Genomic DNA, 17,487 nt, shown 5'->3' with positions numbered 1-17,487 from the left:
CTTAGAAGCCAAGCCAAGGAGAAATCAAACAGCTTCCCTAAAGAGAAGGAACTGTGAATTGTGAATCTAAGAAAACCAGAGAGTACGGTGTCAGATGTTTAGAAAAGAAAGTCTCTCAGGAAGGAAAGCATGGTCAACTAGCAAAACGCTCTTATGACATGGGGTTAAGACAACACAACTGGATTTCATGGTTGATAATCTTGGTAAAAACCAGTTTAGATACACAGCCATCACCAAATCACAAAAACACACCACAAACTATCAAAAGATTACTAACTATGCAGATTCATGTATTTGACACTTTTGAGATTTTACATATTCATTAAACCATGAGGGAGGGCCCTGGTAATTTCAGAGTTCTGCATTTTTAAAAGTTCATGAACTAGTAATCACTGATACATTCAGATTCCTTTAACTGATTTTTTACATTTCAATTACATCTAAGTTAAATGGAGGTTCTGGTTTAAAATTAATATAGAAAAAAATATTCTAAACTAGCCTTAGTTGCAGAATTTTAAAGGGGGAATCAAAGACTAAGAATGATGCCAAGAGATTCTTATTGCCTACTAAAAAACCTTAGATAGCAGCATTTATTTGAGAAGAGAAACAATCAAAACAAAAAAACGAATCTAGACACAGTATTCTCTTTACCCAAAACAGGAGCCCGTAATACAAAGGATATCACCCAAACGAGAATGTGATACTCCACCTTTACTTGTCGAGCTTGGCTGATGACACATGGAAGACTAAACAGCTGGTGGACAAAGGCCTTCAACTCGTCCACTGTCAGTTTGGTCCGCGTCCTCCCACTATCTGGGCTCTGCCTGATGTGAAACAACATTGAGACGTAAGTAAGAAAAATTCACAGTCATTCCCGTATCAAAGGGGCTTCTAGTCTCTAGAATTCTAACCCAAGAAATCCCAGAATACTAGTGTTTGAGGGATTTCACTGCAATGGTGATCACTTCCAAATTAAGTGTTTAGCTCTTTGGGTAATGACTCAAAGATTCAACTCTCCAAGTTACAGTTCCTCCAATCTCACAAGTATTAAACATTTCAAACATTTAATAAATTCCTCACAGTAAAATGTTAAGTTCACTGATAAAACTAAATCTTCTACCTCAAGAAACTTAAGATATAGAACAAAGACCTTTAAAACCTGGCTTAGGAGACTATAAGCCCTCAGAAACTGATTCATAACTATGTCAGTATGTGCATTTTTCTAAGAAAAGGGTCTCTAAGCTTTCGCCAGATCCTCCAAGGGGGTCAGTGACCCAAGGACAGGTGAAGAGTCACTGATCAATGTTGCTAAAAAAAGTTCTCTGATAAAATAGAATATAAAAAAACATATAGGGCTTCCCTGGTGGCATAGTGGTTGAGAGTCCGCCTGCCGACGCAGGGGACACGGGTTCGTGCCCCGGTCCAGGAGGATCCCACGTGCCGCGGAGCGGCTGGGCCCGTGAGCCATGGCCGCTGAGCCTGCGCGTCCGGAGCCCGTGCTCCGCAACGGGAGAGGCCACAACAGTGAGAGGGCCGCATACCACACACACACAAAAAAACCATATAAAGTAATTAGAGACCAATGTGAACTGCTATAGAAAAAGGCATTCAGATACAAGAAACGTGTTGGAATTACTAAGAAACAATACCACAGGGAATTAAACACACATGAATTACATGAAATTAAGGGCACATACTTCCAGCTCTGTAACAACAGCCTGCCGGGCACCCAGGTTACTCTCTGCTGCCACCTGCCTTCAGCCTGTAGTATCGTTTATCCACAAATGCTTAGTACACACCTACGCTGTGCCAGGCATGCTTCAAAGCACAGCAATAAGAAAAAGGATGAAAATCCCCAACATTCTATCCTAGCATACCTTCTAGTGGGGTTGGGAAAGGAAGAAGGAGATAAGATAATAAAAAAGTAAATTCGTGTATCAGGAGGTGACAGGGACAGGAGAAAAACAAAGCAGGAAAGAAGAATAAAAAGGCTGTAATTTTACAGAGGTTATCAGAGAAGGCCTCTCCAAGAATGCAATGTCTGAAAAAGACTTGAAAGAAGTGAGGGAATAAGCCACCTGGGTATCAGGGGAAGAGAACTCCAAGCAGAGCCAAGAGCAAGCGTGAAGGCCCTAAGCAGGAAGACACTGGTGTATACGAAGAACAGAGGGAGAGGGTTCAGGGTGGAGCAAGAAAGAAGGGAGACCAGTAGGAGACAAGGTTAGGGCATTACTGTGGGAGGGAGAACATGGCCTCAAAAGACAGGGCAGGGCCTCACAGGCCAGTTAAGGCTTTGCCTTTATTCTGGTCAAAACAAAACAAAACAAAACAGAAAACCACTGGAGAACTCAGCTCTTCTTAGTCTTACCTGTGCTTCTGCTTTTTGCTCAGAAGCAGCTGAGCCACAGAAGCACAGGTCTCAGCTTCTTTAACGGCATCCCTGAGTTTTCGAAAGAGATCATTTTCTGGATATTTCCTATCCTCAGCATCTTCCAGCATTACTCGTAATTCAATCAAATCTGTAAAAATAAATAAAAAACCATATACTATGACCACAGAAAATAAAAAACCATTCACCAACCAATTAGTAGAAACACACCACAGCTGTGAAAATCTCACCAATACAATAAAAGCTTATGACCAGGGCTTCCCTGGTGGCGCAGTGGTTGGGAGTCCGCCTGCCGATGCGGGGGACGGACACAGGTTTGTGCCCAGGTCCGGGAGGATCCCACGTGCCGCGGAGCGGCTGGGCCCGTGAGCCGTGGCCGCTGAGCCTGCGTGTCCGGAGCCTGTGCCCCGCAACGGGAGAGGCCACAGCTGTGAGAGGCCCACGTACGGCAAAAAAACAAAAACAAACAAACAAAAAAAGCTTATGACCAGGTGCTCGTTTCTAATCCTTATAGACAATTTCTTTTTTTCAATGAGGCTTTAATGCTATAGTCCACTGGTAACGATGGGGTTCCCCAAAATATATGATACATCTACTGCAAGTTAGCTATTTGTCCCATTTTACATCTACTTTTTCACTTAAAAGAAGATTCTCAAACAGGAAATTAGTTCTGTAGTGAACCAACCCATTAGTCTCAAATCTCATATGAAGCTTAGGATTTTTCCTTCCTTGAGGAAAAACACATAAAACAAAACAACGCCTCTTTCAAGGTGACCACCATTTCAGCATATGCTTAAAAAAGGAAGAAACTTAACCTTTCTTGTGGTTGAAGTTGGCAGATAATGCTTCTGTAACACGACTGACCCAAGTGTCATAGGACTGTGCCCTGACTCTCACACCATACAGCAGAGAAGGGAGGTCCTCTAATGGGTAGCGATATCTAAAAAAAAAAAAAAAAAACAAACACCACACTAGAAAATAAAAACTTCCAAAAACCAACAACTTGAAAATAAATTAAAATTGACATACAATCAGCTTAAGGAAAGTAAAATGGCTAGGGGAACGGGGTTTTGGTATATACATAAAGAGAAAATCTAAGAAGCCCACAGAGTTTTAATTCAGGGAGAGACAAGGAACATGTGAAATCAACTTGATAAAACAAGTGACTTTAGGTGCCAAGTTTAGAGCCAACTTTAATGGGCTGGTCCTCAAGCACGGAGGCAAACAGACAAGAGGTTACCAGTCCAAACACAGGGAAGGGCTTGACAAAGGACAGGACTGACATCACTTTTAAAAGACAGTAACAGAAGTTTTACAAGAAACTTCTGCATACCTAAGACATTTTTTCTGCATGGGGCAGGGGCACAGATCAGTCGGGTGGTAGAGACACACAAGCCGCTCCGGGTTACAGGAACACGTGAGAGCAGACAGAAAACAGGTGGTTCTGCACGCTGAGCACTGTCGCTCGTCGTCAGGCACGAGTTCAAACACTTCTTCTTCCGACATCAGCACACCCTGAAATACAACTGCTGTCACTACATCCAGTCTTTCAAGCATCAGGGAACGTAAGTTATTAAATTTTTTTCTACTCTGACAATATAAACATGGGAGGTACAATGGCACATCATCAAAATACTTTCTAAAAACACCACCAATTTTTTTTTTATGAGCAAGACTAAACTTTGGTGTCTAAGAATGCACATGTAACTGAGGAAACACTTTTAAATGCAGGAAATGTTTACTACAAATTTTAAAAGTCATTTTGTTGTTGTTTTGTTTTTTTTGTTTTTGTAAAAGTCATTTTTTGAGGGAAGGAAAGGAACCTGTAATTGGGAGGTACTTCGAAGATGGCTGACAGATTTTATTTTGCACAGCAAGCCAATATTTTTTTATTTACTAGTATTATTTCCTAATATATTTTGCCCTAAAAGCCTTTTTGTATATACAATTTTTAAAGGTTACACTCTATTTATAGTTATTACAAAACATTGGCTAGCTGATAAAAGTTCTATTTCCTGACCCTACTGTGATGACAACGAAGTCTACTACATAATCATTCACGAAGTTCTGTTTGTCTTATGTGGTTTTGTTTCCTATATAAAATAAGATAAATCGAAAATAAAAATTACTGAACTCAGGGACAATATACCCTTGAACCAGAAACATTCGTAATCTATCATCTAAAAATAACACTGATCAAACATATGCAAGGATAAAGAAATGTAAAATTAAACTACGCAAATCTAAATATAATCTAGTTCAAAAAGGCATCGAAAAGAAAGCAAATTTTATTCTATTTTTTATTTTTTTTTGGCTGCCCTGCTGCAGCTTGCAGGATCTTAGTTCCCCGACCAGAGACTGAACCCTGGCCCCTCAGCAGTGAGTGCAAAGTCCTACCACTGGACCACCAGGGAATTCCCAAGAAAGTTAATCTTTTATATACAGAATGGATAAACAACAAGGTCCTACTGTATAGAACAGAGAACTATATCCAATATTCTGTGATAAACCATAATGGAAAAAAGTATATATGTAAAACTGAATCACTCTGCCGTATAGAAGAAATTAACATTGTAAATCAACTATATGTCAATAAAAAAATATCAAAGTTAAAAAAAAAAAGAAAGCTTATCAAATTCAGCATGCCACTTTAAGAAAGTGAAGGCACTTGAAGTGCATTTTACAAAGACTTCCATTTAATAGACAAGGGGGTTCTGTTTACAGTTTCTATTTACTTGAGCAAGGTACTTACACACCAGTAAATAAAGAAGTAAATCTGGGGGAAGGTAAATGCTGTGTATTATATCCTTTTCCAACTTAAAGATTAACAAATACCAGCATATTAATGGATCAGAGAAGTTTTACAGTAAAGAATTCCATTCATTTTATCTTGGTTCTTTGAAAAATTCAATAAAATTGATAAGCTTCTAGCCCGGCTAACTAATAGAAGAGAACATCACTGCAGATGCCATGGACATTAAAAGGATAATAAAGGAATACTAGGAACAACTCTATGCCCATCAATTCCTTGAAAGACGCAAGCTGTCAAAACCTACACAAGAAGAAAGACAACCTGAATAGGTCTGTATCTAGAAAGAAATTCAAACAATAATTAATAACCTCCAAAAACAGAAAGCACTGGACCCAGACAGGTTCACTGGTGAATTCTACCAAAGATTTATGGAAAAAATTATACCAATTCTCTATAATCTCTTTCAGAGGATAGAAGAGTAGGAATATTTCTTAACTCATTCTCTAAGGCTAAGCATTACCTTAATACCAAAACCAGACAAAAACATCACAAGTAAAGAAAAATACAGGCCAATATCTCTCGTGAACACAGATGCAAAAATCCTCAATAAAATGTACGCAAACTGAATCCAACACTGTATATACACCACAATCAAGTGGGATTCATCCCAGGTATGCAATGCTGCTTCAACATTCAAAAATCAATTAAAGTAATCCTATTGATAGGCTTAAGAAGAAAAATCACTTGATCACATCAATAAATGCAGAAAAAACATTTAACAAAACCCAACTCCTAGAGCTGGTAAAAACTCTCAATAAACTAGAAATAGAGTGGAACTTCTTCAACCTGATAAAGAGTATCTATTTAAAAAACCTATAGCTAACATTATACTTAATGAGAAACTTTCCCACTAACATCAGGTACAAGGCAAGGATGTCCTCTCCCACCACTCCTTTTTAACATCGTTCTGGAAGTCTTAGCTAACCAATAAGACAAGAAAAGGAAATAAAAGGTATACAAACTGGGAAGAAAGAAACAAAACCACCTTTGTTCACAGATGACAAAATCATCTATGTATAAAATCTGAAAGAATCAAAAAAAAAAAAAACACTCTTAAAATAAACAATTAAAGCTAGGTTACAGGATAAAGGTTAATATACAAAAGTCAATTTCTTTCCTATATACCAGCAATGAACAAGTGGAATGTGAAATTAAAAACATAATGCCATTTACATTATCACCCCTAAAAATGAAATATGGTTGAAACTTGAACAACACAGGTTTGAACTCGGTGGATCCACTTACATTTGCATTTTTTTCAATAGTAAATACTACAGTACTGTACAGTCTGTAGTTGGCTAAATCTACAGATGCAGAAGCGTGTGTGCAAAAGAACAGTGTATACAGAGGCTTGACTATAAATGTTTTTTAAGTAATTTTATTTTATTTATTTATCTTTTGGCTGCATTGGGTCTTCGTTGCTGTGCATGGGATTTCTCTCTAGTTGCGGCAAGTGGGGGCCACTCTGTTGCAGTGCGTGGGCTTCTCGTTGCGGTAGCTTCTCTTGTTGTGGAGCATAGGCTCTAGGCACGCAGGCTTCAGTAGCTGCAGCACGTGGGCTCAGTAGTTGCAGCACGTGGGCCCTAGAGTGCGCAGGCTTCAGTAGTTGTGGCTCAGAGTCTCTGTAGTTGTGGCTCGCAGGCTCTAGGGTGTGTGGGCTTCAGTAGTTGTGGCGCACGGGCTCAGTAGTTGTGCCTTGCAGGTTCTAGGGTGTGCGGGCTTCAGTAGTTGTGGCGCACAGGCTTAGCTGCTCCGCGGCATGTGGGATCTTCCCGGACCAAGGCTCAAACCCATGTCCCCGCATTGGCAAGAAGATTCTTAACCATTGCGCCACCAGGGAAGGCCCTGACTATAAATTCTATGTGGATTTTCAATTCAGTGGAGGGTTGCCACCCCTAACCCCCACATTGTTCAAGGGTCAACTGTACTAAGGTATCGAACAAAATATGTACAAGGAAGAAAACTACAAAACTAATGAATGAAATCAAAGAACTAAGTAAATGGAGAGATATTCCATGTTCATAGATAGAGAAACTCAATACTGTCAAGATGTCACTTATTCCCAACTTAAATCTGTAGATTCAGTACAATCCCAATCAAATTTCTAGCAAGTTATTTTATGGATATTGACAAACTAATTCTAAAATTTATATAGAAAGGCAAAAGACCAGTAATATCCAACTCAACCCTGAAGAAGAAGAACAAAGATGGAGGACTGACACTACTCAACTTCAAGACTTACTATAAAAACTACAGTAGTAACCAAGACAATGTGGTGGCATTAACGAAAAAATAGACAATAGATCAATGGAACAGAATAGAGAGTCCACAAACAGTTGAAAGATTACGTCCACACTATCATCTGCATGCACGTTTACAGCAGCTTTATTCATATTACCAAAACGTGGAGGCAATCAATGTCCTTCAGTAGGTGGTTAAATAAACCACACAGACAACGAATTATTATTCAGTGCCAAAAAGAAATGAGGTATCGAGCCATGAAGACACAGAAGAACCTTAAACACATATTACTAAGTGAAAGAAGGCATTCAGAAAAGGCGACATACTGTATGATTTCAACTATATGACATTCTGGAAAAGGCAAAACTACAGATAGTGAAAAGATCAGTGTTTGCCAGGGGTCTGGCGGGGGCAGAGAAGATAAACAGGGAAGTGAAAATACTCTGTATGATACCTTAATGATGGATACAGATCATTATACATACTCATCCAAAGCCATAAAATACACAACAGTAAGAGTGAACCATAATATAAACTATGGATTTGGGGTGATTATGATGCGTCAATGTAGCTTCATCAATTATAAAAAACTTCCCACTCTGGTGGGGGATACTGTTAACACAGGAGGCTGTGCATGGGTGGGGCAGGGGATAAATGGGAACTCTCTGGACCTTCTCTCACTTTGCTGTGAACTTAAAACACTCTAAAAAAATAAAGTCTTGTTAAAAAAAATAATAAAATACAAAAGGTTAATAAAAAAACATGATCAGGGCTTTCCTGGTGGCACAGTGGTTAAGAATCTGCCTGCCAGTGCAGGGGACACAGGTTTTTTTTTTTTTTTTTAGCGATACGCGGGCCTCTCACTGTTGTGGCCTCTCCCGTTGCGGAGCACAGGCTCCGGACGCGCAGGCTCAGCGGCCATGGCTCACGGGCCCAGCCGCTCCGCGGCATGTGGGATCTTCCCGGGACCGGGGCACGAACCCGTGTCCCCTGCATCAGCAGGCGGATTCTCAACCACTGCGCCACCAGGGAAGCCCTTGGGACACAGGTTTGAGCCCTGGCCCAGGAGGATCTCACATGCCGTGGAGCAACTAGAACAGGAAGCCACAATTACAGAGCCTGTGCTCTAGAGCCTGTGAGCCACAACTACTGAGTTCGCGTGCCACAGCTACTGAGCCTGCACCCTAGAGCCCGCAAGCCACAACTACTGAGCCCACGTGACACAACTACTGAAGCTTGTGCGCCTGGAGCCCGTGCTCCACAACAAGAGAGGCCACGACAGTGAGAAGCCCTCACACTGCAACAAAGAGTGGCCCCTGCTCAATGCAACTAGAGAAAGCCCACACACAGCAACAAATACTCAACACAGACAAAAAAATAAGTAACTTATTAAAAATAAATAAATAAATGAACATAATCAAAACAAAGCTTTAAGAATACAAGTATAAAGTGAGAATAGTAACTATAAGGCATATATTAACATATCCCCAAAATGTAAAAAAAAAATGTTGTAAGAAGATGCATTTGTAGCTTACTCTTTCTTGTTTCTTCCAGAGGTAGTTCAAGTAAATAGAAAAAGAAATCTATCCATTTAGCAAATATGCTTATTTCTAAGTTAACTTAAATTCTTAAAAATAACCAGCACTGGGCTTCCCTGGTGGCTCAGTGGTTGAGAGTCCTCCTGCCGATGGAGGGGACGCGGGTTCGTGCCCTGGTCTGGGAGGATCCCACGTGCTGCGGAGCGGCTGGGCCAGTGAGCCATGGCCACTGAGCCTGTGCGTCCGGAGCCTGTGCTCCGTAACGAGAGAGGCCACAGCAGTGAGAGGCCCGCGTACAGAAAAAAAAAAAAACAAAAACAAACAAACAAAAAAAACCCAGCATTAAATATTTTGTAATAATAGTATTTATATCATTTCTAAAATGTATAGTTTTATATTTTGGTTTATAGATTTTTTTTCCCCATTTGTGCCAATAAGAAGAGTAGTTAATTAAATTGGATCAGCTTTACTTTTCAGATCCAAATTTCTAGTCCACTGTATTCTTCCTTAGCTTAAACCTATTTTCATTCTCTTAAGACTCTTCAGATCTAGGGCTTCCCTGGTGGCGCAGTGGTTAAGAATCCACCGGCCAAGGCAGGGGACACGGGTTCGAGCCCTGATCCAGGAAGATCCCACATGCCATGGAGCAACAAGCCCATGTGCCACAACTACTGAGCCTGTGCTCTAGAGCCCATGAGCCACAACTACTGAGCCCGCGTACCTAGAGCCCGTGCTCCGCAACAAGAGAAGCCACCGCAATGAGAAGCCCGCGCACCGCAACCAAGGGTAGCCCCCGCTCACCACAACTGGAGAAAGCCCGTGCGCAGCAGCGAAGACCCAACGCAGCCAAAAATAAATAAATAAATTTATTTTATAAAAAAGAAAGTGGACTGTTCGAGAGCAGGAGGAAGCATGGTACAAACCCAGTATGGCTACCTATGCAGGGAGGGTTAGGGAAAATGGGCCTAGATGTGGCTGAAGACATAGATTTTCTCATTTACTATCCATTTCAATATGATCAATGTTTAGTTTATTCTAAGCATTCAAAATCCCAACACTGGGCTATTCAGTCCTTCTGAAAAACTTAGAAAACTTAGAAAAACTTAGTCCTTCATTAAAAACTTAGAATGCAGGGAAACACAGATTGATTAACTCTGACAGTCTGCAATCACCAGAAACAATTTTTATTCAATTACAAACCTGAGAGAGAAAAAAAGAATTTGAATTTTCTTGCTTAAGGAAGTAATTCTATATGTAGGAGATTTTTAAAAATACATACATACCTAAGAAATTCTACCTGATAGGATTGCATTTTTAAAACTCTGGAGATGAAGACATCAAGATTCCTAAAACTTTTTCAACTTAAAGAAACCAAACGGCCAAGTACAGAAGTGTGAAATCTTCTCCAAACCGGTAATTTTTGCGTTCAACTTCTAGAGGGATCAAAGATGAAAATGGATTCTTTCCACAGGTTTAAAGTTTGGTACATCCCGTGAGCATATCAACTACAGGAAACGTGCTCAGCAAACTCACCATCTGCATAACAGACTCCCTTAACCGTGTCTCCTCTTCAGTCAGCAGAGTCAACTCCTTGCACACCATGGCGGCAAGCCCCACGTCCAAGCACTCCGGGTCTGCTGCCATCTTGAAAATTAGTTCCTCGTGCGAGAAGACACAATGGCGCCTCAGCCGACGGTAATGACTGACACACTGACGGCCAATGGGCAACTGAAAACAAGATTCTCAAATTAAATTACTTGCTTATAACACATTCCAGAACAGAACCACTACTTACCCCCCAGATCCTCTCTTTTATTATAAAGAACAGAGAATAACAACATCCATTTGAACATAAGAGGTAACTAAGTATTAAACCTTTACTGCCCAGCAAGAATTTCAAAGGCCTTCACACAAGAAATTCCCATAATTTGAGACGTTGAGCTTCTGGCCTAAGCTGATTTTCTACTCATTATATACTTCAAGAGGTATGAGTTTCCTGATATATAAATGAGGCAGCAAACTCTTTTAAGACCAGTCTAGTATGAGACTGCTCTTATAGGAAAAAGAAAAAAAATTTTCAGGCTATCAAGGGATAACTGGACATATTCAACATTGATGTTTCCACAGAACAAACAACAGATGCTACTATCAATACAAGGGAGGGAGGGGAAAAAAGCACTACTTAAGCAGTTCACATGGACTCTTTATTTTTTATAAGGACCAAAGCAAAACACAATTTAGATTTTAGCATCTAGAGATTACTTTTAAAACTACCAGTCTGGTCTAAAGAGAATTCAAAGTGAAACCATGAGATTATATACTTTAATTTTCCTAAGTGAAATAAATCACTAAATGATCACTTTTCATAAATCAACAGCTACACTTTTTAAGATAAGTTCTGAAAAATCTATCAAGCTTTAAAACAAATTGATACTAGCTATACTACACAAACTCCAGCTTCTTTCCTTCCCTCAAGTGGAAAAACCTGGGTGTCCTAAGTTTTGGTTTGTATTTGAAAACTGTAATATAAGAGAAAAAATTAGAAAGTGGACCTTTAAGAACACCTTTTAGAGCTCGCCTCCATTCTGAGAAAGGCAGAATGGAATCACAGGAATCAGAGTTCCAGGGTACAAGACTATCTTTGAATCAAGCATTATTTCCGTACTCTTCCAAAGAAACAATCTTTCCCAAGAAAATATATATACTGAGTTTATGATCGGCGACTATCTTATCTACTAACAATATACAATTCTTTCATTTCTTAACTCTCAGAAATTTACTCTTTAAACATTTCTCAAATACTTAAAACAAGAGCAAGAAGAAAAACAAAACTGTAGGATCTGCAGTTTTTAATTATTATTGATACAATATACAAGGAAGCCACATAAAATAGAACTGACTGTCCATTGTGGTTTATAAAAATCAGTACCATCACTTCATTCTAGATATAAAGCTGCTTTTACTTCTCTCACAAATATCATCTCACTTGTTTGAGGTTAAGTGAACCTTAGCATCTTCACATAGTAGGTAAAAAAAAAAATTAGGACCAGTGAAATTTAAAGTGCTGTCCCAGGACTTCCCTGGTGACGAAGTGGTTAAGAATCCACCTGCTGGGCTTCCCTGGTGGCGCAGTGGTTGAGAGTCCGCCTGCCGATGCAGGGGACACGGGTTCGTGCTGCGGTCCGGGAGGATCCCATATGCCGTGGAGCGGCTGGGCCCGCGCGTCTGTAGACTGTGCTCCACAACAGGAGAGTCCCGTGTACCGCAAAAAAAAAAAAAAAAAAAAAAAAAAGAATCCACCTGCCAAGGCAGGGGACACAGGTTCGAGCCCTTGTCCAGGAAGATCCCACATGCCGCGGAGCAACTAAGCCCGTGCACCACAACTACTGAGCCTGTGCTCTAAAGTCCACAAGCACGACTACTGAGCCTGTGCACCTAGAGCCCGTGCTCTGCAACAAGAAGCCTGTGCACTGCAACCAAGAGTAGCCCCCGCTCGCCACAACTAGAGAAAGCCTGCGTGCGGCAATGAAGACCCAACAGAGCCAAAAAAACCACAAAAAACAGAAAACCAAAAAGTGCTGCCCAAGGGACTTCCCTGATGGTCCAGTGGTTAGGACTCCATGCTTCCACTGCAGGGGCTGAGGGTTCGATTCCTGGTTGGGGCACTAAGATCCCACATGCCACGTGGCACAGCCAAAAAAAAAAAAAAGAAAGTGCTGTCCAAGATCAAACATCAATAATACTGATCACATTAAAGGCAGAAATCATCTCTAACTCATCTCTGAATCACCTCCATTTCCCACCCTACACCTACCTAGCCAAGGAACAAGTAAATCATAAACACATAATACATGTTAGCCGAGGTTTTAAAATTGAGTTCAAGTCCAAGGCAAAGTCCTAACCTCAGTCTTGCTCCTGTTGCTTTCTAACAAGTAAGAAGTTTAGAATTACTAGGTCATATAAGATTGTTCATTATACAATTTCATTCATTAGCCAAGGAAACAATATGGTTAATCACAAAATTTAACAAATTAAGGTACCCACAGAAAATATAAGATCCAATATTACTAAAAAATATCCCCCCAAATGTTAGAAGAGGTGACAAAAAAACAGCCTCACTAAAAGAAAAATAGAGTCAGAGTGTATGATAGGTTTGCAGTCTTTTCCCCACCAACATGATATAAAAATAACTAATTACTTTTTGATATCTACCTCATTTAAAAGCAAAATAGCAATCGATGGCAACACCATTTACACAAAAGTGCAGCCCACAGAGATCTCATTATAGCCACCCTTTAAATTAAATTTTTTAAAAAGAATATAGAAAACATAAAATAGCAGGAAGAATAAAATCACCTAATTATCTATCAGAAGGAATTATTTTAAGATAAAAATCAGAACTGGATATTTTAAGATAAAAATCAGAGCGAGATATTTGTAAACGTGGTACAATTAATTCTTGAAAAGATGTGGTCACCCTTCTAAAATCCAAAAGTGCTCAGAGAAAGCAAAGACTAGAGGAATTACATTCTCAAAAAAAGATTCAGAAAACATCAACTGCCCATTTAAAATTCAAATAAAATGAGAAAGTAGCAAATGAGAAGTAACGAATTATAAAATCTTCCAAATAAAAACTACCTGGAACTCTGTAATCGGCAACAGACATTCCAGTCTCCACTGAGATATCCATGGGCCCTCCCTCCCCAGCCAAGCAAGCACAGCAGTTAAGATGCATTTTCTGGGGCTGTTAGTAGACACAACAGCTACTTGCTATCGAACAGACCCAGTCGGCAGTACAGAAGTTCACAGCCTCAGCGAAGTTGTAGCCTTGATTAAATCCAGAGTGATAGGCCCGAGGAAACGTCACAACAAACTCGCCAGCACACTGATTGGTCCTATACACCTAAATGCAAATTGGGAACAGGGTACAAAAACAAAACAGAAGAAAAACAACAAAAAAGGGAGACATTTTATGTCAGTTTCAGAAGCATTTTTCAAACTTGAAAACAATGAAGCATTAACCTACACAGACCAGAAAACAATATCGGGGCTGAAGAAGCAGAGTTTCACCTTCTTAAAATAGTCACTGATAAATTACAGTAATTCATGCCAGGAGTTCACAGCCTCAAGAAATTTTCAAGGAGAAAACACTGCTCTCATGAGCTACTAGTTTCCTAACCTAATAAAATTTTTACAGTTAAGAGAATTTTTCTTTTATTCCTTTCATTCTTGTGTTGTAAACAGTGGGAAAGGATGGAATTTCATCCTACTTTTGGATAATGTTTTCTGGAAACTAACTGATTAGCTCATACGTCATACGGAGAGACCCCCAAAATCAGTTTTCCTGAATCTCTTTGTTTTATGATAATACTATGTCTTCTGAAAAGTCCCAGATTCTGCATAAATTTACTCTTTAAAGACAACGTAACATCACTATCACTCGATCTACTTTCTCAATAAGGTTATGATGACTACTAGACTACATGTAGCAAACACTAAATTTACACTTTATCAGGTGTTCGCAGCTTAAATTTAACAATTATTTTCAAACCTAAAAGTTTAAAAGCAGAAAAGGTACTCATTGTATATTTTTACTTCATTATCTCATGTGAAAAAGAGGCTATGAAATTTTTATACGAAATATGGGAATATGATCTCCACAGGATTAGCATCAGTTATTAGAGCTACCACTTAAAATACTTATACTTTGGTTAAATGGGGATAATACAGAATATGAGATTTTTATTAAAACCAGGATAAACTGAAAACATGGCTATTCTGATAGGTTGCTATACATAAGATAAATGTGATTCATACTTTACATCACCCCATTCTTAATCAAATAAATGCTGTTCCCTTCAGAGTATAAATTCTAATTTGGCTCGAAGATGATGTGATCTTTTATTTCCCATTACGAAACAAGCATATGCTGTGACTCTAATCAAAAGCGTACATAACTTTCAATTTAAAATACTGAAGGGAGATGCAAAAAGACTCACAGGCACACCGTGCTCCATTAGCACATTGGGGTTCATGATGGTGACTAACTGATGTAGGAGATCAGGCTGGGATTCAAATAACTCAGGGGCCAGCTCCCTCATCACCTCCTCCAGTTGTTCTGCAGCATGAGATGGCACACCGTACCATGTCTTTGGCTCCCCCCTAGCAAAAGAAATAACTGTTTATCTAGGTAGAGCATGGCGCCAACGAGGCCAGGGTCTCTGATTCAAACCCACTGAATTATGATTAACTCTGTCTTGTTCCATGGCCATAGATTACATGCCCCGAATCCTAGCAACCATCTCAAAAATCTGTGCTATTATTCATAAAAAGGGGTAAGGCAAGAGTATACGGATAGGTAGGTACGTACTCATCAATACAGAAATGTAATTCAAAGTATATAAACTCTTTAAGGTAGGTCACTAAACAGCATCTTCAGATAGGAAAGATGCTATATGAGAAGCAAGCATAGTTCCAAAGGATACTGACATACTGCCTGATTCACAGGTCCACGGGACATTCCAATTATCCCCACAATGATCAAAGTAAAAGTCACTGCCCTTTAGAGTACTTTTACGTAACTTCATTGGTTCAGTTTTACTATCCAAGGAAATAAGCCAAGGTGAGAAATTGTTGAAACCCTGAATACAGTTCTATGAATCTTAAGACCAAACACTTGGCATCATTAATACACTAGACTTCAGTGCACTAAAGTTTTATTTGCAATACTAAGTTGAACTTTAAGGAACTGGATTTAATTCGTCATGTTATCTACAGAATAGCTGAATTTCTTAACCCTCATACAATTAACCGTGCTGTCTCTATAGAAACTTACTGAGATGACTGAAAATGTTCTGCATCTATGCTGGTAATACAGGAACCGCTAGTCACAAGTGACGATAAAGCACTTAAAGTGCAGTTAGTGCAACTGAGGACGTAAACTTTAGTTTTACTTAATATTAACTAATTTCAATAGCCACATGTGGCTAGAAGCTATCATATTACACAGCACAGCGATGAAGCAGAGAAAGAAAATCATTAGTTTTCCAATGCAGAGTGTGATCTGAGCAGTATCTTTCAAATGGAGAGAAATACATCATTTGGTTAAGAACAGAATACTGGACAAGGAACTGGATAAGTAAATAAAAGCTGTGGGTGTGACACCAAAAAACCAGCAAAAAAATTTAAAGAATACACATGTAACATAGGCATTGTTATTTTATTTTATTTTTTGGTTTGTTTTGTTTTTGTTTTTTTGTGGTACGCGGGCCTCTCACTGCCGTGGCCTCTCCCATTGCGGAGCACAGGCTGGGGACACGCAGGCTCAGCGGCCGTGGCTTACGGGCCCAGCCGCTCTGCGGCACGTGGGATCTTCCCGGACCGGGGCACGAACCCGTGTCCCCTGCATCGGCAGGCGGACTCTCAACCACTGCGCCACCAGGGAAGCCCAACATAGGCATTTTTAGAGAAAATGTTATTAAAAAGGAAAAAAAACCCAAAAATTTCAATTTGAAATCTTTCAAATTTCAACCTTAAACACTGAAGGTTAGTCAGATCTTAATTATATAAACTTTAAATATCCTGCCTTGCATTTCAAAAGTTATACCAAACAAATTTCCATGTACGCTAAATGCAAGTATAGTTGAGTCTGAAACTTGAGGCTCTGCTGCATGCACAGACTTGAAGAGGGCAAGTGTCTGACATGTTGTACCCTGAGACCTCCACACAGTACATTATCCAACTTTGGGGTACAAAATCCTTTCAAGTAAGCTCTCCCTAACACATCATCTAACGCTGTTACACCTTTAGAAAGGTCACTAAGTGTGTGTGCTGTGAGCAAAGACTGCGCACATACCAGTGCAAGTAGTTGATGGAATAGCTCCAGTGATCTTCGATGTGCCAGCAAAAGGAAGAGAAGCACATTCCCACATAAAGCCATGGCACCTTCATGCCGGAGATGTCCACATTGATATGTGCAAGGACAGACTGCTCTAGAACAGGCATGTTATTCAAGTTCCAACCAGAAAGCGCATATTCCTACAAAAGGGAAAAAATGTAAATAAGAGATCAGAAATGACAAGTGCCCAACAGAAATCTCAAGGGAGTCTTCAAAGACAAAAGTAAAAATTTTATAATAATTACAATAATCTAGTCCATAGAATCTATGCTCTTTGCTCTCTACATGTAACTCATATTCCTAAATATTTAATCTTATCTCCTAAGTGTTATTTATATTTCCCTTTAATTATTTCAGATATCTCTGGTTTACTCTGAAGCGTATAAGGCTTTTTATTACTCCCCACCTGCCCCCATAGTTTACCAGTAAAATACTGTAAGACTCATTTTAATAGGTCATTATTATATTTCTACTTTATCCCCAGTAACATAACTTCCCAAAATGTTTACCACTATATTTACAGAATGATGCCACATACTGTGAAGACAAAACATAATAAGATACAGAATCCTGAATCTGTGGCAACACTGAAGACCAAGATGGTGCAGAA

The 17,487-nt window shown here is 39.6% G+C and overlaps 1 protein-coding gene across 1 annotated transcript in view; it reads right to left on the bottom strand.

Moving 5' to 3' along the window:
- KDM5A (lysine demethylase 5A) overlaps nucleotides 1–17,487 on the bottom strand; it is a 79,814-nt gene that overhangs the window by 31,737 nt on the left and 30,590 nt on the right. The window contains exons 11-18 of the mRNA XM_059081422.2: nucleotides 16,836–17,017; nucleotides 14,980–15,142; nucleotides 13,764–13,883; nucleotides 10,514–10,708; nucleotides 3,723–3,904; nucleotides 3,205–3,329; nucleotides 2,369–2,519; nucleotides 710–824 (exon numbers count right to left, since the gene is read on the bottom strand). Coding sequence (XP_058937405.1) covers nucleotides 710–824; nucleotides 2,369–2,519; nucleotides 3,205–3,329; nucleotides 3,723–3,904; nucleotides 10,514–10,708; nucleotides 13,764–13,883; nucleotides 14,980–15,142; nucleotides 16,836–17,017 — 1,233 coding nt within the window. The remainder of the gene's footprint in view (nucleotides 1–709; nucleotides 825–2,368; nucleotides 2,520–3,204; nucleotides 3,330–3,722; nucleotides 3,905–10,513; nucleotides 10,709–13,763; nucleotides 13,884–14,979; nucleotides 15,143–16,835; nucleotides 17,018–17,487) is intronic.

This window comes from Kogia breviceps, chromosome 12 (assembly GCF_026419965.1).
Source record: "Kogia breviceps isolate mKogBre1 chromosome 12, mKogBre1 haplotype 1, whole genome shotgun sequence".
Taxonomy (NCBI): Eukaryota; Metazoa; Chordata; class Mammalia; order Artiodactyla; family Physeteridae; genus Kogia; species Kogia breviceps.
This window is presented reverse-complemented; position numbering and strand designations above follow the sequence as displayed.